The 24,202-nt window shown below is 38.0% G+C and overlaps 1 protein-coding gene across 1 annotated transcript; it reads right to left on the reverse strand.

The window, feature by feature from the left end:
• Positions 1-315: 315 nt before the first annotated feature.
• On the reverse strand, positions 316-13,154 carry wfs1b (Wolfram syndrome 1b (wolframin)). The gene is made up of 8 exons (XM_058798265.1): positions 12,948-13,154; positions 12,027-12,269; positions 6,184-6,260; positions 5,969-6,113; positions 5,663-5,836; positions 5,376-5,453; positions 5,106-5,263; positions 316-3,404 (listed from the first exon to the last, which is right to left on the reverse strand). The coding sequence occupies exons 2-8, from the start codon at positions 12,259-12,261 to the stop codon at positions 1,572-1,574; spliced, it is 2,700 nt and encodes an 899-aa protein (XP_058654248.1). The 5' UTR covers positions 12,262-12,269; positions 12,948-13,154; the 3' UTR covers positions 316-1,571.
• Positions 13,155-24,202: the final 11,048 nt, after the last annotated feature.

Raw genomic sequence — 24,202 nt, forward strand, 5'->3', positions numbered from 1 at the left:
ATTCCCTTTTCAAGCAGAGATAACAGATTTTGGAGGTGGCTTTCACCAGTGTATTCGCGTTTCAGTAGATATAATTATTCTGCCATCTAATGGTTGTACTGTTCATAAATATCTGAAAACTCTGCTGCCTTATTGCATTTCTCTTTACTCTGCATAATGCATAAAACTAGATTTTCACATTCTCTGAAGAATGTGTTTGTACATGATACTAGCTTGTTATGCAGTTGCTATGATATTCAATGTTTTAACTGTTAAGTGTTGTTGTTTACTGGCCCATGTCAAACATGCCCACCCTGCCCACCCACAAGTCTGTAAGGCAAGGTGGAACATTCACTGAAATCATAGCAGGACAGAAAGGAAAACACGGACAGTGTATTTCAGTAAATGGAGAGAACACAGTCGATATGCGGACATGTGGGTGGTTTCTCTTTGGTTATATAGGAATAATAAATGTGAGTGGCACTTATGTATTGACTGTTATATAATGCAGTGGTGGCACATTCACATATTTAAAGTACTGCAAATAAAATTTATAAAAGGGCTGATTTTTCACACAGGACAAATTCAGTCACTACATACAGTGTTTTAATATTGTGCAATGTACTGGTCAGATTGTAACCTTCAATGCAGCCACAAACAATCAAATATTTTTTCAGCAATGTTTAAGGTTTGAAATGTCTACTAAAATCTCAAATAGATCTTATTATTAATATATATGACAATAACAATACCAAACTTATAGAAAATAAAAAGATCTTTAAACATGTCTAAGAAAAACTTCTATTGTACTGTACAGTTTTTTTTCACAGAAAAATCGTTAATCATTTTCAAATTTGTTCTATATGCCCTAAAATGTAAGTTACCTAAATCTTCAAAAGATACTTTTGAACCAATCTAAGGCATAATAATAATAATAAAACACAGGCACACGCATGCACACACCCAAATAGTAATGAATTATCTTCCAATATTCAATTAAATATAATATCAGACATTCAAAAGCCCTATAAATCAGTAAAACGTGGGAAAGCTAGTGAATGTACAGTAACCTCTCACTTTAGAATATTTAGATGCACTGGTTTTTGGAAATTTAGGTATGACTTTCAATTTCCATATTGTGCATATTCATATTCCTTAACTTTTGATTAAATAGTTAAAGGGGATTTAAATACTTCAGGGATTGTAGTGGTATTTTATTTGGTTTCTGTAGCACTGGAGTGTCCAAGTCTGCTTCTGGATGACCACTTTCATGCTTCAACCCTAATTAAAGACATCTGAACCAGCTAATGAAGGTCTTCAGGATTATAAGAAACTTCAAGGCAGTTGTGTTGAAGCAGCCTAGCTCAACTCTGCAGGATCGCTGCCCTCCAGGAACAGAAATGGGCACCTTTGCTGTAGGTGCTACAGAAAGCCATTCACTTTCATACTTGGAACAGACAAAACAAGATGACAGTGCCTCTGGCATTTTAATAGTGCTTTTATCAAAAGCACTTTATCAAATATCATTAGTCTCCTTGCACTTCGAAGTTCAGTCTAATACTGCAGTGTATGCCAATGGTCAAAAACTAGCTTCACACAGATACATCTGTAGTAGCTACAGTACCGTCCACCTCAGCTGAGAGCAGAGGGTGGAACAGGAAATTGAAGGCGAACGCAAAGGCTTTTCTGGCGCTAACCCTCCAGTCCTGCTCGATCTTGACCTGTTGTTGTATTGGTACAAGCGGTGAGGCACATGTCTTGCAGCGCAAGGCTTTGAGCTCAAACACTGGCCATTTGCTGCCCAGTCTACCCTCAAGTACCGTGCTGAACTCCACCACGCTGCCTGAGCTGAGTGCCAGTAAGACGTGGCGAAATTCATTACTAGCCCGCAGCACAATGTCTTTGGTGGCATCATCAAAATCATGTGCCCCATTGCGCCCCTTCTGCGGCATCCCCAAAGTTACTTCAAACTTGTAGTAGTCAAAACGTTTGACATGGCACTTATGCTTTGCAAGGGCCTTGAGCTGACACAGTGGTTCAGCGGGTCCTGTCTGGGTCTCTTCACAAGCAGGATACTCCTCACCGTATAGACATCGGACCCAGTCCGCTATAAAGACGGGTAGAAGGTTGATGACAGCTTGCACGCCGTTCTCAATCTCAGTGACCCGAACATACTTAAACCGGCCCTCCCACGTCACCCGGTGTCCCTCCAAGTGGCTGCAGAGGATCTGGGCATGTGCCATGTTACGCTCCTTCCAGGCACGAGGACCACACAGGTCGCTGTACTCCTGCCAAGTCAGGGTGGAGTTGTATACCTTCATCCCCTCCGAACGGTACACGTAGAACCAGCTGAAGAGCACCAGAGCTGAAATCCACACAAGGATCAACTTAACCACACTGCTATGCCGCAAAGAGCGCAGCACTGCCAAGGGCGACACGCTAAAACGTGTCCACCAGCGCAGCAGAACAGGCAGCACGCAAACGCATACCGTTACAATCATTTTTTTCAGTTCCAGTGCGAGGAACCACTGCACTAGCTGCACCAGCATTACGGCTGCTAAAGCCAGCGATAACACCGGCAAAGCAAAGAAGAAAAGGAGGTAGCCCACAGCTGTGCGCATAAGCCCCAATAGAGTGGACTCTTGCAACAGCGTCACGGACAGTTCAAACCAGATGAAGCACACCAGGTAGGGCAGCAGCACACAGTAGGTGCCACGTGCACCACCTGCTGTGGCCATACGGGAACACAGGTAGAGGAGGTAGAGATACAGAACACAAGGCACACCCACATGCAGTACCAACTGATCTCCAAGGTGCATGCTGAGCCAAGTGCCACCAACTATACGACCCACCCAGCCTCCCAGCAACTGATTCATGAAAGCAGAAATGGTGGAGGCAACCTGGGAGAGCAGAGCAAATTTGGCATGCTGCTGCGCTATTGGTCGCAGGCTTAAATAGCTGCTTACAGTGAAAAAGATTGCAACTGTAGCCAGTTCTGAACATGGCAACCAGGACTTGTCTGCCACAGGAAACGAAAGGATGAGGAAAAACGCAGAAAGGAGGAAGTAGAGGTATGACTCAAGGTGGTTCCATGTGAAGTTGGACTCAGCCTGCTCAAGGTCAATCCCCGGCTCAAAATGAGACAACATGGCCGTCAGTGCTCGAAAGTTTTCCCATGCCTTGCTGTTCTGGAAGACTCGGAGCGTGCAGATTACCATTGACACGAAGGAGAGGTAGAATATAATGAGGGGAATGACAAGGACAAAGAACTCCAGGGTTAGGTTGGAGATGATGAAGAAGAAGATGAGGGCATTGATGTGATGAGTAGGTATGAGGGCGCTAATCCACTGCATGCCAGCACGTGACGCCCAGTCAATCAACACTTCTTTCACCTCCATCACTGCATGAAGAGGAAATTTCAACACCTGTGGGTATGAAGAAAATTATTTGTTTAGCCAAAAATAATTTTTAGTACACTATAACATTGGCTGTGTCTCAAAACATAGCGAGTTGCTTTACTAAATAGTAGTGATGTCAACTGTCAGAAATATTAAGAATTTGTTGTCAAAGGGATAATCCACCAAAAAAAAGAACATGTCATTAGCCGGATTTCCATCACCCTATTTTAATGCGCATTTTGAAGTATCGCATGAGAAACGAGTGATGGAAATACCAAATTTCTAATAAATATTCCTTAATTCGCAAAAAAAGTTTTTACGCTCGTTTGAGGTGGTTTTTGACTTGTGCGAAAAAGGGTTGATGCAAGTAATGGGAAATGAAAATGCATTTTGCGAATAAATTCCTCCAAGCACATCAAAAAAGTCATGTGACTTTGCGCTATGGGACGGCAAAACCTGACTAACCAGCAGGCCAATGTCATTCCACAACATCTGAAATCTTGTTATGGTTATTCTCAAATGCCCGAGCAAAGTCTGTTGTCAAAGTATTTCTCTAATTGCCTCCCAGAAATGTCATACACGACTGTGTTCCCAAATAGCAGCATCCACCTCCGAAAGCAATGACCGCATTCATTGTGTTTCATCTGCTCGCTCTGAGGCACAAATAATTTATTATATATGAAAATGATTATATTTTCCTACGTTTCTTATTGATTTATAGTGCAGGTTTATCAGGATGTGACGTTTTTGTTCTCTTTGACTCGTAGGATGGAAACGGTGCTTGTTCGCAAATGTTTTATGCGATATTCCAGTTTTGCGCGTTAGTTAAATTCGCAACTTTGGATGGAAACCCAGCTATTGTCTTCCAAACCCGTAAGACTTTCGTTCACTCTCAAAACATAAATTTTTGCCTATCCATTGAAAATCCACACAACCAAAATGTTTAATTGCTTGATACAGGAGAATGGCATGAGGTTGGTTTTCATGCATCAAGCAAGCATGTTTCAGCTTCTGTGGATGTACTTGATGTGCTCTATGTAGGTGTGTTGATCAGTCATCCACTCTACCATTTTTATGTGAATCAAAAGCCTAAATTATATCTGTTCAACTTAAAAAATAAGTGACAAAACTCGGATTAAACCACTCAATTCAGATGGATTTGGAAATAAATTTTTTCATTTTTGGATAAATTGTCCATTAAAATTAATTTAATTTGAGTGCTACATTAATTCTGCAAAACAGAGAACGTCAAACATCATATATATGTGGCCTACTTTTAGGTAACAATATGTACAAAAAATACAGACAATACTCTTTATTAAAATTTATTTTTTGTGTTGTGGTTTAATATTTGATCACTGTTTTGGCAGTGAACCATTTATAGGGAAATGCTCTAACACTGATGATGCTGAACATGCCAAATGTCCGATTGTGTCGCAGACATGGAATAACATGCATTGCTAATGACTGTATAAGCAATGATTTCTACCAAACTAAAGATGCATCGTTTCATCCAATAAATGTGGTATCGGCACATTAGCCAATATCCTGTGTGTAAGGTGTAATCAGCACCTATTGTCTATGAAGAGCATCTAATATCAGTTACTTAGGAGATTCCACTTTTGTTAGGATACCATTTGTGTGGACAGCTGGCCATGTAGGCAGTACACAATGAGTCAGCTCGCCAAGTTTTCACATACATAGATTTAAGCAGAAATGTAATAACACCTTCTGATGCAAAGGCAGTTCATCTGGGTTCTTTACTGGCCCTTCATCATCGTCATCATCATCACCCACGACCCCTTCCATGGCAGGAGTTGGGGAAATACCCTCAGCATATTGTTTAGTATTCTCAACAAACTTTTCTACACCAACATAATCAACCCCTGCCAGAGAACAGACACACAAATTAGGAATATTATATGCATATTACCACATATGCAATAAAAGTCTAAAAAATAATACACTCTAAAAGGAAAGATAACACAACGCAATCACCATCTCTTGAGACCAAACTCTCCAAAACCTTTCTTTGTTTCTGTGTTGGGGTTGCGAGAGGACTGCTGGGAGCACCATCTAGAGGAGGAGGACACACAAGCATGTTAAATGTTCTGGAGATATTTACAGTCGACACTGTTGATTTACGGAAAAGAACTGCATGAAGATCCTTCATTTTTTTATTAAGTTATAAATTCTAACAGCATACAGGTTGGGGACAACACAACGGTAATGACAGAACATTGTCCAAACTGGTTGATCACAACAACAGATTGCTGATGTTTCACCTGTCTCAGTGTTGAGCTGGCTCACATTTTCCAGAAGTTCAGCGGCAGTGATGTTTTTCTTCCTCTCTGGATTGAGTTTCCAGTACATTAACAGAGCTGCTTTCCTTACACTGCGCTGAAAACGAGATTCACATGCCAGGGAACACACCTCCTCTCTGTTCTCAGCTGTGATGCCTGGCACAGGCACACACACACACACACACACACACACACACACACACACACATTAATCCATTATGAATTCAGTACAGGCAAAGGGATGTCATATCTTTATAATCTAGATATCATAATAAGTATCTGCTTTACCCCTTCTTTCATGCAGGCAGCGCTGTAGCAGTTTCACGGCATCTTTCCGTCCATTTTTTGCCGCCTGGAGCAGCCATGTAACGGCAGTAACAGAATTCACTTCCTCATCTTCTTGCTCAGCTAATCTCAAGTAATACCTGCCAATCTGTCCAAAAACACAGTGTAAGTTTTTGTAATTACTATAAAGATGTGTAGTGTGTTTGTTGCATTCAGACCTCCATCTGTGCTTTGGTGTCTCCATTCTTTGCCCTCTGTTTAAGATCATCTATGCTCAGTTCCTCTGGGATTTCCCCTAGAAAATGAAATGAAGCACATTTACAAATAGCCTCATATTCATATTATGCTGTCACAACAAATATGTATAGTGGCAAACCAGTCCAGTTTATACTAAAGTTCGAGTTCGATTGCTTCAGTCTGTTGTGCTGCTGAGAGGTTTGTGTTTGTAGCTCCGTGTACCTTCGCTTTTTATTGAATCTCTACCTTACTTTCAATCCCTTTTGTCTAAAGTGATAATATATAACTTAATTCCCACCATATTTCTGGTGTTATCTTTCAAACAAATCTAACTAATTTGATCGTTCTCCTTTAAAAACCGCGAGTGCAGCTTGTTAGCCCGTTAGCTTGTCACTTGCGGTGCCATTTGCATTTCTATTCGCGCCTATTATTATTTTATTTTTTCCTCGCTCCGTTTTTCACGAGCTCATCAAACAACAGTGGTAAGTGGTAAGTTAAGTTGGTATCATTCAGCAATCACGGTGAGTAATGGCTTCTTCTCCTGCTATTGTTGTTTGCACTGTTTGCCACATGTATAGTTTATCTGTCTCTGTCAGCAGCGAGGGATTCACATGTGATAAATGCAGGGAAATAGTTAGGCTGACAGAGAAGGTTTTAGAACTAGAGACACGCATCCAAACTTTAGTTGAGGACAGTAAGAATGTGAGGGCTGTAGATACTGCTTTGGATGCGACTAGCTCAGGAGTCCTGTACATTGTTCGGTTTCGGTTGAGCCCGTGCAGCAGGGCAACTGGGTGACAGTGAGACAGTGACATAGTCGCGGGTCAAAACACCACTCTTCCGTTCCGATCAGAACATCAAACAGGTTCTCCCCACTCAGTGAAGCACCCACTGAGAAACCTGATGAAAGTGCTCTAGTTATTGGCGATTCTATTGTACGGAACGTGAAAATAGAGACACCAGCCACCATAGTCCATTGTTTACCAGGAGCCAGAGCGCCTGACATCTTGGCAAATTTAAAAGTGCTGACTAATGCTAAACGTAAATTCAGTAAGATTGTTATCCACATCGGCGCTAATGATGTTCGACTTAGCGGTCGGAGATCACCAAAAATAATGTTAAAGAGGTGTGTGAACTTGCAAGTACGATGTCAGACACTGTAATATGCTCTGGTCCGCTCCTGCTTACCGTGGTGATGAGATTCATAGCAGACTGTCGTCACTTAATGGCTGGATGTCTAAGTGGTGCCCGCAAAATAACATAGGCTTTATAGACAATTGGAAGAATTTTTGGGGCAGACCTGACCTGTTGAAAAGAGATGGTGTTCATCCCTCCTGGGGTGGTGCCGCTCTTCTCTCTAGAAATATGGCACATAGTTTTAGAGTTTGTACTTGACTAACTGGAGCCCAGGTCAGGAAGCAGACAGACTGGCTAAACCGACCGTCTGCTAGCCGCCTCACATCACCAAAGTCAGTTAACTCTCAGCACATAGAAACTTTTTCACCTAGATATCACTCTATAGAGACTGTGTCTGTTCCCGAACTAGAAAATACAGAAAACATCCAAACCAAAGTAATAGTAACAATTTAATTGATGTTCAACAAATAGAAAACGATATAATACAGATAAACACATGATAAAGCTTGGCTTATTAAATATTAGATCCCTTTCTTCAAAAGCACTTTTTGTAAATGATATGTTCACTGACCATAAACTAGATGTGCTTTGTCTGACAGAAACCTGGCTAAAACAAGATGATTACATTACTTTAAACGAGTCTACACCCCAAGATTACTGTTACAAACATGAACCGGCGTCCAAAAGGTAAAGGGGAGGTGTTGCTACAATTTATAGAAATATTTTCAGTATCTCTCAGAGGTTGGGTTTCAAGTATAATTCGTTCAAGTAATGGTGCTTCATATAACGTTATCCAAAGAAACAAGTGTTAATGATAAATCCCTGTGATGTTTGTACTGGCTACTGTATACAGGCCACCAGGGCACCATACAGACTTTATTAAAGAATTTTCTGATCTTCTATCGGAGTTAGTGCTGACTGCAGATAAAGTCCTAATCGTTGGTGATTTTAATATCCATGTTGATAATGACAGAGATTCGTTGGGATCAGCATTTATAGACATTCTAAACTCAATTGGTGTTAAACAACACGTGTCAGGACCTACTCATTGTCGAAATCATACTCTAGATTTAATACTGTCACATGGAATTGATGTCAGTGGCGTTGAAATTTTGCAGCAGAGCGATGATATCTCAGATCATTATCTAGTCTCCTGTATATTCCATATAGCTAAAGCTGTAAAGCCAACTCCTTGTTACAAATATGGTAGAACCATTACCTCTACCACAAAAGACTGCTTTATAAATAATCTTCCTGACTTATCTCAGTTCCTCAACATACCCAATAGCTCAGAACAACTTGATGATGTAACAGGAACTATGGACTCTCTCTTTTCTAGCACTTTAGATGCGGTTGCTCCTTTACGCTTAAGGAAGATTAAGGATAAGAGTCCAACACCGTGGTATAATGAGCACACTCGCACCCTAAAGAGAGCAGCCCGGAAAATGGAGCGCAGCTGGAGGAAAACTAAATTAGAGGTATTTCGTTTAGCTTGGCAGGAAAGTACCCTATCCTACAGAAAAGCATTAAAAACTACTAGATCTGATTACTTTTCGTCTCTTCTAGAAGAAAACAAACATAACCCCCAGTATTTATTCAATACAGTAACTAAATTAACGAAAAATCAAGCATCAACAGGTGTTGGCATTTCCCAAGAGCATAGCAGTAATGACTTTATGAACTACTTCACTTCCAAGATCGATACTATCAGAGATAAAATTGTATCCCTGCAGCCGTCAGCTACAGTATCGCATCAGATAGCGCACTATAGACCCCCTGAGGAACAATTCCACTCATTCTCTACTGTGGGAGAGGAAGAATTGTATAAACTTGTTAAATCATCTAAACCAACAACATGTATGTTAGACCCGATTCCATCTAAACTACTAAAAGAGCTGCTTCCAGAAGTCATAGATCCTCTTTTGGCTATTATTAATTCATCATTGTCATTAGGATATGTCCCCAAAACCTTCAAATTGGCTGTTATTAAGCCTCTCATTAAAAACCACAACTTGACCCCAAAGATCTAGTTAATTACAGACCGATCTCAAATCTCCTTTTCTGTCAAAGATACTAGAAAGGTAGTATCCTCACAATTATATTCCTTCCTAGAGAAAAATGATATCTGTGAGGAATTCCAGTCAGGATTTAGATCGTATCATAGCACTGAGACTGCTCTCATTAGAGTTACAAATGACCTGCTTCTATCATCTGATCGTGGTTGTATCTCTTTATTAGTTCTACTGGATCTTAGCGCTGCGTTCGACACTATCGACCACAACATTCTTTTGAATAGACTACAAAACTTTGTTGGCATTAGTGGAAGTGCCTTAGCATGGTTCAAATCGTACTTATCTGACCGCCATCAGTTCGTAGCAGTGAATGAAGAGGTATCATATCGATCACAAGTGCAGTATGGAGTACCTCAAGGCTCAGTACTAGGGCCGTTACTTTTCACGCTCTATATGTTACCCTTGGGAGATATTATCAGGAGACATGGTGTTAGCTTTCACTGTTATGCTGATGATACTCAGCTCTATATTTCTTTGTGGCCCGGTGAAACACACCAAATTGAGAAACTAACGGAATGCATAGTCGATATAAAAAACTGGATGACGAGTAATTTTTTACTGCTAAATTCTGAAAAAACAGAGGTGTTAATTATCGGACCTAAAAACCCCACATGTAATAACCTAGAACATTATCTAACACTTGACGGCTGCTCTGTCAATTCTTCTTCATCAGTCAGGAACCTAGGTGTGCTGTTCGATAGCAATCTGTCATTTGAAAGCCATGTTTCTAGCATCTGTAAAACTGCATTTTTTCATCTCAAAAGCATATCTAAATTGCGACCAATGCTCTCAACGTCAAATGCAGAAATGTTAATTCATGCGTTTATGACCTCAAGGTTAGACTATTGTAATGCTTTATTGGGTGGTTGTTCTGCACGCTTGATCAACAAACTACAGTTAGTCCAAAATGCAGCAGCTAGAGTCCTTACTAGAACCAGGAAATATGACCATATTAGCCCGGTTCTGTCAACACTGCACTGGCTCCCTATCAAGCATCGGATAGATTTTAAAATCTTGTTAATTACTTATAAAGCCCTGAATGGTTTAGCTCCTCAGTACTTGAGCGAGCTCTTATTGCATTATAGTCCTCCACGTCCGCTGCGTTCTCAAAACTCCGGCCGTTTGATAATACCTAGAATATCAAAATCGACTGCGGGCGGCAGATCCTATTCCTATTTAGCACCCAAACTCTGGAACAGTCTACCTAACACTGTTCGGGAGGCAGACACACTCTGTCAGTTTAAATCTAGATTAAAGACCCATCTCTTTAGCCTGGCTTACACATAACACATTAATACGCTTCTATTATTCAAATCCGTTAAAGGATTGTTAGGCTGCATTAATTAGATCAACCGGAACCGGGAACACTCCCCATAACACACAATGTACTCGTTACATCGTAAGTTGAATGGCATCTACGCTAATATTTGTCTGTTTCTTTCCTAGTCTGTTTCTCAGTCCGTATCCGATCAGATGGTGGATCAGCACCAAGAGATGATGTCTACAGCCCTGATCGTCAGCGGAGACCAGGACACCCAGATGACCCCCAGAGATATATCCCCAGATATATCAACCAAAAATAACAAAATAACTAAAATATAATAAAATACCTAACTACATAATACTACTATTGTTAGAAATTGCAACAAAATTAAAATAGAAATATAAACTTTTGAACTGCGGGTTTCGTCTGGTCAGAGGAGAACTGGCCCCGACTGAGCCTGGTTTCTCCCAAGGTTTTTCTCCATTCTGTCACAGAGGAGTTTTGGTTCCTTGCCGCTGTCGCCTCTGGCTTGCTCAGTTGGGGACACTTAATTTCTAGCGATTATCGCCGATTTGATTGCACAGATACTATTTAAACTAAACCGAGCTAGACAATGACATCTCTGAATTCAATAATGAAATGCCTTTAACTGAAAATTGAGTGTTTAATCTTATCATTATACATTACTGACACTCTATCCTCCAATTTGATACTGTTAAGTGCTTTGACACAATCTGTATTGTAAAAGCGCTATATAAATAAAGGTGACTTGACTAAAGACTGACTACCTACACCAACTTATTTGCAACTATTTGCAAAGCAGATCAGTGTTCAGGCAATGTAGTCCTGGCATTTCTATGGATGTGTTACAAAAAACATTATGACATATCAGTGCTCTTCATATGGCAATTTGATGTTGTATTGTACAATTTATGACAAGTTTTGTGCATGTCAGCATTATTGTAATATTATTTATATATATAGTATTATATAATAATTAAAATATAATATTTATTTTAAAAAATAATTTAAAAAATATTTTAATTTAGCATTCATTTGTTTTTGTATCAGTTTTAGTAATTTGAGTAGTTGTGGTGACATTTTTAATTGTACGTTTATAAATGTTAAGTCTTTCATCTAATCTTTAGCATTTATTTTTCATTTCAGCTTTATTTCAATTGCTGAAAACTATTTTTAATATTTTTAGTTAATAATAACAACACTGGTGAGTGTGTAATATTAGATCTAAACTCATGAGTCAATGATTAATGATACTGGAACTTGGGGAATACCAGCACGGGAGTATGTGACATCTGAGCTATGTGTTACCCAACATAGAGTGAATCCGTACCCTGTAGAGGAAAAGATGATTGTCCTGGAAAGGCAGTGTGGGAATTGCTGGTTGCATTCAGCTGGGATCGACCTGTCTGTGAGGCGTGATGTGGAGGTGAAGTCATTGTTGAAGGGGAGGGGCTAGGCATTGAAGAAGAGGACGCTGGATGAATGGTGTGCCCAGATGCAGAGAAAGCTGTGGGGACACGTGATGCTGGGGATGGCAGTGGAGATTCAAGAAGAGAGACGTCCATTTCTATACCTAAAACAAAGAGACACAAAATTTGTGATAAGTGCTTTTTAAAATAATGGAGAGTTATATTTTTAATTCCTGTATTTTATTAACTGCATCAGTTTCTTTTTATCTTTCCTTTTTCTGGAATCCTAAAGTCCTACTTCTCCTTTCCTGCTGATTCCACTTATGTATTGATTCCACTACAACATCATACTGTTACTAATTATTACTACTGCGAAACTTAGCAAGTACTACTGTCATCATAAAAAACAACAACAAAAGGAATTCTGAAAGATTCTTGGGGAGATCCCACATGAATTTATTATGATTTCACAGTAGTTGAAATAACTACTACTGAATTTCATGGAAACTATACAATGCATGTTTTGTAAACAGTTTATTTTGTACACTGTTTGCAAAAAGGCTGAGCTGTCATTCTGTCATTGCTCAGCCGTGTCACCTTCACTACTGACCGGCAGAACAGAAAGTAAAGTTACACCAAAGACTATTGGTTACACTCAAGCAAACAATAATCAACAAGCACAGAGGAGCAAACAGAAATACCTCCGATCACTTCCAAACGCGTAAACTGTTGGTTTTTCTGTATGTCTGTGAATGCTCTTCACAGACAAACGGTACATAAATGAAACTACACAGCGAGTCTTCAATCACCGACTGCATTTCTGTCGCTTATTTTTTTCTTACCTGAGCTCCTCTCATCACTCCATCATAAGTTTGACAGAGCTGTCGGCACAACCCTTGTTACTTTAGTCTATTTTGACACCAGACACAGTGTAACTAAAGTAAGTGATGAGCACACAGCGGTCAGAGCAGAGGCCCGTCCAGCGTACAGATGCTGCTCACCAAATAAACCCTCCCCCACTGACAGACTGACTGGAGCAGAATGTTGACATTGTCCTATTCAAGTTCCTGTTGTTGCCTCCCTTAAATTTCAAAATAAAAGACCTAAAATAAAATACAATAAAAATGGCCTTGATTTTTTGCCTAATTTTAAGACCCACAACCAAATGAAAAATGAAAACGGATCTAGTACTGTAATAATGCTAAGCAAATATAAATCATTTGTGTTACCAATTAGGATTGTGCACTATTTGTGATAAATTAAGCATTCGTGAATTTGAAATAAGATACAGGAATCAAGATGCAGATTTTTTCTTTCTTTAATGTGAAAATCTAACTGTGGCCGAGAGAGCTCAACGCGCTGCAAATAGAAAAAAAAAAAAACACCTGCAAATTAAGAAACAACTGCACGAGGGCGGGTACCCGACAGGAACAGCAAAAATTGATGTAATGGGTGGAATAATATTGACGTGTCGGGTGCGGTGCGGGTGTGGGTTGGACTGGTGACAGGCACGGGCGGGTTGCGGGTACAATTATAACCAAGATTATTTCGACTTAATCCAGTACACGCTGAAAGACAGCTCCTTTCAAATTGTCCCGTGCTTGTGTTCGCGCGCTTGTCTGAAGACCGGGCTTCTACAGCGGGATTTGCAAACACTGAGCACTGTAGCCAATCGACAGCTGTATTGACATTGATTGACAGCTGTAGGTCTAGTGATTATATTAAAGGGAGCGCTCTTTGCTCGCTTTTCTGTAGTTAATCTATTCACAGTTTGAATAAAAGCTTTAGTCTATTTCTCATTCTAAAATAAAACACTGTTCTGTTAGCTTATTTAATGCAATGTTTAATTAACTGAAAAATGCTTAAGGCTTCTTAATGTGCGCTAATAAAAACGCTAACGATTATTTTATATTTTTGTCAAATTGTTAAAATTTTGTTAAAATAGAGGGGTGTGTTCCAATAGTTTTTGCTATGATTTCGAAATTAATAATTAGAAACGTAAAACTGGCTACTGAAATTTCGGAATCCTGGCTGTTATTTTTATTTATTATTATAATAATTTTTTTTAAATAAAACTCTTTAGTGTTTCATATTTATTATGTATCATATTTATTATGTTGACTCTGTCTCTGTGATTAGCCTATAGGAGCCCTCCAAGTTCTTATTTGACTAATCTAAGCCTTTTAGACCTGTTTAAAATAGATTGGTCACATACGCAATAGTTTTGTTTACACGTTTTGCGTGTAAACAAACGCATTAACTTGTTAATTAGAACGACTTGTTAATTGCTTGTTACATTAAAAATAAAATAAAGGTGTTTTGTCTGCCTTATGTAGATTTAATGCGGGTGCGGTTCGGGACGCGGTTTTTATGTCAAACGGGTCGGGTCGGGTTCGGAATTAAATTAGTGTTGCAGTAGTTTAACTACTGTGGGTGCGGGTTTATCAAACAGGACCCGTGCAGGACTCTGAAACAACTTCATCAATTTGACAACAGGCGCTACAAATGCTCACAACACAACCAAATAAAGAAACGCACTGCAAATAGAAAAAAACACCTGCAAATTAAGAAAACAACTTGATCAATTTGACAACACACGCGCTGCAAATACTCACAGCACAACCAAACAAAGAAACGCGCTGCAAATAAAATTCTTTATTTGGTTGTTGTGAGCATTTGCAGCACTTTTCTTTATTTGTTTGCGTTGTGAGCCTTTGCACCACCTACTGTCAAACTAATGAAGATGTTTTCTTGATTTGCTGGTGCTTTTTCTATTTGCATGTGTTTTCTGAGGTTGCAGCTCGTTGAGCTCTCTCAGCCACCAGAAGTACAATGAATGCAAACCATGTCATTCATTCCAAAATCTAGTTCAACTTCCTAGCCAATTCTGGTGGTGGTTGAGGAGAGATGCCCCATATGATTGTAAAGCGCTTTGGGTGTACAGCAATACACAATAAATTGCTACATAAATGCCTCATTCATTCATTCATTCAATTCAATTAAAATCTAAACTCATCATGATACTATGAATTTTATAACAGTCTGTTTGGATAAATGTCATCTTTTCACTTCCAGTGCTGTGGACAACATTTTGATTGGTCTCTCTGGCCTAAATGAAGGACATGGTGTGTATTGATCAATGAACATCACATCGTCGTTAAATTGGAAAAGGAAGAGTTGTAGTCTGTCTAGCAGGTAGGAAAACATGAAGCTAGAGCTGCCATTTAGCCAGTCCCTTACGAAAAAGAAGTTTATTCTCTGAAAATTGAGTGTTTAATCTTATCATTATACATTACTGACACTCTATCCTCCAATTTGATACTGTTAAGTGCTTTGACACAATCTGTATTGTTAAAAGTGCTATATAAATAAAGGGGACTTGACTTGATTATTCAAGTGTACTATTAGTCAGTGTTGGGCACTTTACTTAAAAAAAAAGCAATTACAGTTATAGTATAGTTCTCACAAATAGTAACTGAGTTACATCATTATAAAAGTAACTAATTACCAGGGAAAGTAACTATTGCGTTACTTTAAAAAAAAATAAAAAATTCAAATGTCAAATAACTTGGATGCCCCCAATATTAAATATGTTAAATGAATGAATTGGACACTAAATTGAAATAAATTATTATTATAAAACATTGTACATTAATCTACACTATTTATCTACTGACACTTAGCATCAGTCAGTCAAGCATTATAATATGATAACATTATAACTATTTATCTACTGACACTTAGCATCAGTCAGTCAAGCATTATAATATGATATTATGATAATTAATTGTGCGTGCGCACACACACACACACACACAGCAGTGAACACACACCCGGAGCAGTGGGCAGCCGTTTATGCTGAGGCGCCTGGGGAGCAGTTGGGGGTTTGGTGCCTTGCTCAAGGGCACCTCAGTCGTGGTATTGAAGGTGGAAGAGAGCGCTGTACATTCACTCCCGATTCTCTAACCATTAGGCCATGACTTCCACATGATAGAAGTTTAGAAATTAGAATAACCAAGTATGAATGCATATTTGTCATGTTGACTGAACTTAGGACTGGTGGTGGTGCTTAAGCCTAGATTTAAACTGCTGATTTTGTTTGCCCAGAGGAAAATGACACTATTTCGACACACTATTTTCCTGTCTAAATACTGTAAAGCTGATTTATATCAAGCTGATGTAAAGCTGCTTTGACACAATTTGCATTGTTAAAAGCGCTATACAACAACATAATTGATTAGTTCATCTCGAGTCTTCGGGTTTGAGTCGTTCGTTCATCACGTGACAGCCTCATACGCCAAACCTATTCAGTCTGAGGTAAAAATACTTAATAATAATAATAATAACCAACTCTTTAGTTTATTACCTTTGTTACCACATTCAGTGTTATGGAAAAGAACCATCATGACAGAAATTCACATTTATAAACTGTAATTAAAAAGCGACAATTTGAGACCAGAAACGCATCACGTTACTGTAAGAGTAAATAATAATAATAATAATAATAATAACTATGCACCCGTTTGAAAGGAAGACTCGAAAGACTCGAGATGAACTAATCAATTCTCTTTCCGGCTCTGACTGCATAGATTACGCTTATGGGGCTGTCACGCGATGAACGAACAACTCAAACCCGAAGACTCGGGATGAACTAATCAATTCTCTTTCCGGCTCTCACTGCATAGGTTTAGCTTATGAGGCTGTCATGTGATGAACGAACGAGTCAAACCCGAAGACTTGTCAGATAAGAGGTGAGGTGAGCTAATAATAGACAGACCCAGGTAAACAATGAATTAATCTTTTCTGTTTCTTATAGCATTAGTTTTGTATTGTTTGTAGTGTGATCAACGTTTGCATAAGTAGTAGATGTGTTAGGGAAGTAGCACGTAACATTTTAATTATATTTTGCTAAAATGAACGAAATGAATGAAATGGCTCCAAAAAAAGATTCGTTCATTTTGCTGAACGAGACTCAAAAGTCAGAGTCAGTAAAATGATCCGAACTTCCCATCACTAAACAGGCCCAGTGCGGGCTTGCCCAGGCAAGGCCCACAGCTTTGGGTTCACCGTGTGCAGCCCACACTATGGGACTGCCCACATTAATCCAATGATGGCCCAGTGTGGGCCAGCCCGTTTGGGCCCAGAGCAAATTTTGTACCTTTGGGCCCATACAGGTTTGGTGTAGGCAGCCCTGTAATGCAACTAGGAGAATACTAACATTGACTGGCCATTCTTTAGCCACTCAATTGAACTGGAATGGCTCAAACCAAAAGAGACCTTTCCAGAACCTGTTTCATATAGGCCAGGGATCCTCAAATCTGGCTCACGAGATTCAGGGTGCTAGATTCAGAGTGCTAGGGTGTTTTAGGTTTCCTTAAGTAAAGCCATGTGGGTAGAGGGAGTTAGCAATAACAAGCAGCAGTAGCCAGCATGGGTCACCTGCTAAGCATATTGTGCTGTGTCATGGTTGGGAAATGTGTCATTTCAAGCCCAGTCTAAAGTAAGGAGTTGATGTTTTTTGCAGAGATGTTATGTCTTGTATGTATGGCCTTTACATTGCTTTGTTTGCTTTCTTTTGTTTTTGTTTTTTGTACTTTTGTGTATTTACATTTTTGGCTGTATGTAGCTGTATTAACCTGAATTGAATGTTTTCTATTTTGTATTTAATAAATTGATTTGAAATCCCTTTGACTACTGTACATTTTTGACAATACAGACATTAGTTATGTGGTGACTGCATCCATTCAGATGTATAATAACTGTTTTCCCCAAAGACTTAAGTTATAGTAGTTGGAAAGTATTGATAGTGAAACAGATGTATTGTTGTAGATCAGGGGTGCCCAGCCCTGTTCCTGGAGATCTACCTTCCTGGAGAGTTCAGCTCCAACCCTGATCAAACACAAATGAACCAGCTAATTAGGATCTGAAGGAGCACTTGATAATTACAGACAGGTGTGTTTGATCAAGGTTGGAACTGAACTCTCCAGGAAGGTAGATCTCCAGGAACAGGACTGGGCACCTGGGCCTAGTGAGGGCTTACTGGGGGCTAAGTGAGGGCTGCCCATGCAGGGCCAACGCTAAGGGTCCAACGCTTTGCCAATGAGCAAATTCTCATGGGCCCTGCACTGGCAGCCTGCTGGGGGTGCTTAGGCTAGCCCTAAGTTGTATTCATTGTACAGAAAGAGAGCAAAGAACATTTTTATTATCAAAGAACATTTTCACTGACAGTCTAGAGTTCAAGCACTCTCAAAAACTCCCATTAAAATCACTGAAGCTGTTTACACTGTGAAATATCTTACTTACAGATTCATACACACATCTCCACTTTGTTGTTTCTAACGAGAGAATTCGCCAGAAATACGTATTCAGTCAGCGAGCTAGTGAAGAAAACACAGGCATTTTAGCGATGACTCATCTGAACACCTCTGATTGGTTATTGCATTCATAAGCTCAACAGAATCGAGTGTGATTGGTTATAATGTGCAGTGCTGTAAAAAACGCGTCTGGATCTGGCTCAGGGCCAGCCAGTGAAAGCAGATTTTAATTTAGCATCTGATGATATAACGCGCTGAACGATTTAATCATGCTGGTGTGATTATATCAAATATAGAAAATATTATTCGGCTATTTTTTGTCTTTTGGAAGCTGCATTCAAAATCCACTTGGCTTAAAAATATGAGGGGGCACGTGCTTTGAATGGGCATGACGTATCTTTCTTTGCGCCTGTAAGACAAAGCGATGGCAAGTCGTGCACCTTCACACTAGAGTTCATGGTAGGCTACGTCACATACAGCTACACTACATTCAGATGAATTGAAAAATAAAATTATAATAACATTATAATAAATTGTCATAACGACTTGTAACGGGGAAACAGTAATTCGTTTGATTAGCTCGTTACTGAAAAAAATAACGCCGTTAGTAACGCCATTTATTTATAATGCCGTTATTCCCATCACTGCTATTAGCATACTTCTTTTAAACTTAAAATAGGAAAGTATACTTTTAGTCTACTTTTTATGTACGTCTCATAAATTTGTTTTATGTACTTCTCAGAAATATACTTAAAATGACATAGTATACTTATACTTAAAAAAAGTCTAAATATATTTGAGCTATACTTGTGCTCCTAGAATCCGTGTTTTCATTGTTATACAGTAGGGGGCGCTAGTACACATCTTCAGTACAGAATTTCCAAAAAAACACAAGTGAAGAAGAAACTGAAACAACAGATGCTTCCACATGTAGGCCGTTTCTCAAACGGAAGGCTGCATCCTCCGGAGGTCGCATTTGTAGGCTACAAATTAATACCTAAATACACTGTAAAAAAAAAAAAAAAAAGTTGAGCCAACTTAAAATTTTAAGGCAACCGGCTTCAACAGATTTTTGAGTTTTCTCAACTTGTCGTTTTAAGTTTATATAACAAAATTTTTTTTACAGTGTAGGGACATAGTAGTATACCTAAAGTATGATGTTAAGTTCACTTAAAGAAAACTTACGAGTATACTTGCAGTATAAAACTACTAAACTAGTAGTTTACTGAGACTATGCTTCAAAGTGTACTAAAAAGCTATTACAAGTATTTAATTAGTAAACTATCAGTATACCTATAAGTTCACTTTTAGTTTAGTTGCAGTGCAAGCTAAAAACATTGATGTAAACTAGTTGTGTACTCAAAGTTTACTACAGTTAAACATAAAGTATACTTAAATGTATATTTTTATATGCTAAGTGGGCCAATTTAGTATTTAGTATTGAAATAGTACAGTACACTTAAAAGTATACTACTAGTACACTGATATGTGTATACATACTACATAAAGTATACTTAAAATATACTTGAACTTTACTTAAGTATACTTAATAAAATAAACTTGAAGTATACAATTTTTAGTAAGGGGTAGCAGATGAACATAATTTTTGATAAAACCAAGTTACGGTCCCAGCTGGGCATGACACGTTTATAGATGACCATAGGGATCAAAACCCTGAATATCCAACCAGGACCTCAATCAGTTACTGGACTAGAACAAGAAGATTGAGGTACTTGTTATATCCAAATACAGCAAAATAATCAATTGATATATATATCTCATATATATATGAGATTACTGAGATATAAGCTTGAGGCAGGTATGGGCAAGCAAGCCTATTTACAAGACTCAGCAAAAATGAATATTCCCCTTCAGAAGCTTAAAAAATTCACCAATTACTTCTTACTTGTAAGACATATGGGTCCTGTGAGATATAATGTTCCAGGCAAGTTTGTTTGATCATTAACAAAAAGAAGCATGTCAAAATTACTCAGGAAAATTAAATGTAAGTGAAAAAAAAACTGTGTTGCAAAAGTGAATACACCCTCCTGAAAGCTATAAAATATAGGCTAACTAAATAAAACATTTCCAGTGCAAGTCAAAGGCAATTTTGATCAACAGGTATGCTATTCTTTGCCATTTTCTTGAGAATCAAAAGTGTTACATAGCCCATGGAATCATTCTCAGGCGTAATGCTGACAGTGAAACCACTTGGGAGAGATCTGTCAGGAGATTCAATTCTTTGCAAAAAGTTGAAAGTGGTAGAAGAGGAATACCAAATATATGAAAATATAGGAAATATAACACAGTGATTTAAAAACAGTGGACTTGGGAGGAGTGCCTGTTGGGCAATGCAATTCAGTGTAATAGGCTTTTAAAGGAGCTTCAACATAACTTCAGCCTGAATACATGAAATAGGAAATTGAATATTTTGTTCCATGAAATGCATAAATATCAGAAAGAAAAAAATAAAATAAATTGGATTGTGTCTTGCATTCTATACTGTTTAAATATATGCTGTTTTATTTGCTTGATTTTAATTGTATAGACCAGCTTACCACCAGGTGCTATAAAAAACATTGCATAAGAACGTACAGCACAGATGGCATCAGTGGATTGACAGCTATAGTAAATAAAAAATAAAAAAACAAGCAGCAACATCATTTCATAAATTTACATACTGTTCTTATACATACAACCATGAGATCACCAAGAAGATGGCATTGTGCTTTTTATATCACTCTGTAAATAAACACAGGAAACATCATTTTCTATTACTATTTTACATTTTAAAAATAACTACATAGTAAAATAATTAAAACACAAATGTAACACAAATAAAAGTGTCACTTTACACTTTTTTGTATTTTATTTTAAATTTTTGTTATAAACTTATATCGTATGTAGGCAAAATTTTTAATTTGCTGACCACGATAATCTCACACATTTACAAGAGCACATCACAATGGTCCTTGCCTAACATGTTTATAATTTAAATACATAAACCGCATGGAATTATTACTCCACCATGCATTATATAACTAGAAAGCAAAAATGCATCAGAATCCATACTTTACTGTTTAATTTGAAGCAACAACCAGAATATGAGTTTAACATGTTAAACTGAGGGCTGTTTGTAATAGTGTTTAGTATGTGAGTGTGTGCAGTTCATGATCTTCAGCTGATGAGGAATGTGTGCTGTAACCATGGTGACAGAGCTTGCTGCATTACTGAACAGACAAGCCAGAGCAGCCCTTCTCATAAAGCAGGATAGGATTGCTTTCCCTTTTATATGATGTATAGCTAAGACACATTTACTTAACACCAGGGTCGTATACATTTCTTAGAACTCTTTATTTACTCTCTTTCAAGTGTCATATGAGCCAGTGAAGTGTGAATGGTGGATGAATCTTTAAAAACGAAGAAGAGAAAATAATGGCATCTGAGATGGCATGATTATCAGATCATATTTCCCTTTTCTAAAACATGGGTTTTCTGTAGTTTTCAGTCTAACATTCATGGCCAGGCATTACTGTGTTCAGGTTCAACAGCGGGGACAAAGAAAAGAGATGTAGTCTTTGCCACATTCGAGTTGGACTTTGTACTAGGGTTTAACGGAACAGAAGGTTCACACACACACACACACACACACACACACACACACACTTACAAGCTTCGTTGAGTAATACAGCTTAGAGCAGGTTTAAGATAATGAGCTTGTTATGAGTTTCACACACTGAGAATGAGAAGGAGAGTGGCGTTCACATATATTAAACCCATAGGTTTCACATTAATGTTTTTTTCCTACCTCGACATTCCTTTCCTACCACAACATAGTATATTTCTCATGTATGAAGAAAAATACACTACAGTGATGTGACTGGTGACATTTCTTTCACAAATTTGATCATTTTTATTTATTTAGATTATTTATTTTAAAGTACATGCATGTAGTCTCTCAATTAATATGATCTCAAAAAATCTACATAAAATCTACATATATATATATATATAAATGAGTAAAATGCCCTTTAATAACTTTAAATGGAGTATACAGTAGCATGTCACACTGTGTTGTAGACTGTGTTGTAGGAAGTCTGTGAGCTACCCAACTACACAAGCAAAATTAAAAATCTGTGTAAGAAACCCTTTTTATGAATAGTGTTTGCTGGCCAATATAATGGTGATGAAGAGTTTATTTCTCTGTGTATAAACCAAACTGTGTTTTTAAAATACAAAGCATGCGTGCTTACTAATCTTACATACTAATCTAAGTTTACATCTCTGAATTCAGTAATGAAATGCCTTTAACTGAAAATTGATAAAATTGAGTGTTTAATCTTATCATTATACATTACTGACACTCTATCCTCCAATTTGATACTGTTAAGTGCTTTGACACAATCTGTATTGTGCGCTATATAAATAAAGATAACTTGACTTAACTAAAATATTTTAGTGTTAGAAATCTACACACCTAAACCAGTATGACACTTCAATATCCACGCAGTAACAATTATTTTGTTCCATCTAAGTGCATTATAAGTGCATTTTAGGAAACAAACAAAAAAAAAACGTAAGAATACATTTGAAACATTACATTGGTGCATACAATATATAGGACACAAATACTCAAATGTAGAACTCTAGAAAATATGATAATTTAATTGTACATATTGTGTTGCATGTGCAACACATGCACATTGAGATGACTGTTTTTGCCAGAGAACAGAAAATATGTTTCTGAAGTTAAATTTTTTCTTATGTCATACTTTCATGATTTTATGCTCTGATCCTTGTGAAAGAAGTAAAAAGACAAAATCCAGAGAGAGAGAGAGAGAGAGAGAGAGAGAGAGAGAGAGAGAGTTTGGCCCGAGGAAGTGGGTAAGTGGCCCACACATGGTGTTAATCATGCATGCTGTAATGTCTGTGTTTAACTGCACTCCAACATACGTATACAAGGAGAGACAGAAAGAGGCAAGCAGACAAGGAAATCTAGGTCAGAATGATGGCACTTTAGCGATGTTTCTGGGGCTGAGGTTGATTTTCCACTTCACTCAGCAAAGACCCACTGTTGTCAACCCCACACTCCTCCCTCCCCCTTACACAGCAGCGGCTAGTGCTGCTGCACTATGACTATGTTCATTCATTCATCCATGCTATAACCACATTTTCCTCTCTCCCTTATGACTTATTACCTGAGTTCATCAGCAGGGAACTCTTATTTGAAACAACCAATATCTGAAAGAACTGTGAAGCCTAATAACTATAAGTTGTCTCTTATAATAAATGTGTGTTTGTTTATTTGTTTAAAAGCATTTATTGAATAACTATATTATTTATTAATAAATTAATATATATATATTTTTAATATTAGACTTTAATTTTGTTTCAATTTTTAGACCTGATTGAATGTATTTTGATTTTTCATTATTTATTATTATTAGGCCTATTATTATTAGGAAAAACAACAAACCTAGGGTATCCACACCAATACACGAAATGTATAGAGATTACAGTTTAAGACACAATAATTAACATCAAATAATTCAATACAGCAGCACTATCATTTTTATCTGATAGTGAGGGTTTGGTGAGGAGTTTTGAATGACGTCCTTCACTGTGGGCGTGGAGGTGTTGTGTGAAATTACAGATCGTACTATGACTAAGGCTTAGTTTATGAATATCAATTATGTAGCCTACAGCTGACGTGTGTTAATACATTGCAATTGCCATTGCTTGGCTCATATATATTAAATGCTGACCGTTGACGCTGCACCGCT

The sequence above is a fragment of the Onychostoma macrolepis genome, chromosome 14, assembly GCF_012432095.1.
Source record: "Onychostoma macrolepis isolate SWU-2019 chromosome 14, ASM1243209v1, whole genome shotgun sequence".
In the NCBI taxonomy this organism is placed as follows: Eukaryota; Metazoa; Chordata; class Actinopteri; order Cypriniformes; family Cyprinidae; genus Onychostoma; species Onychostoma macrolepis.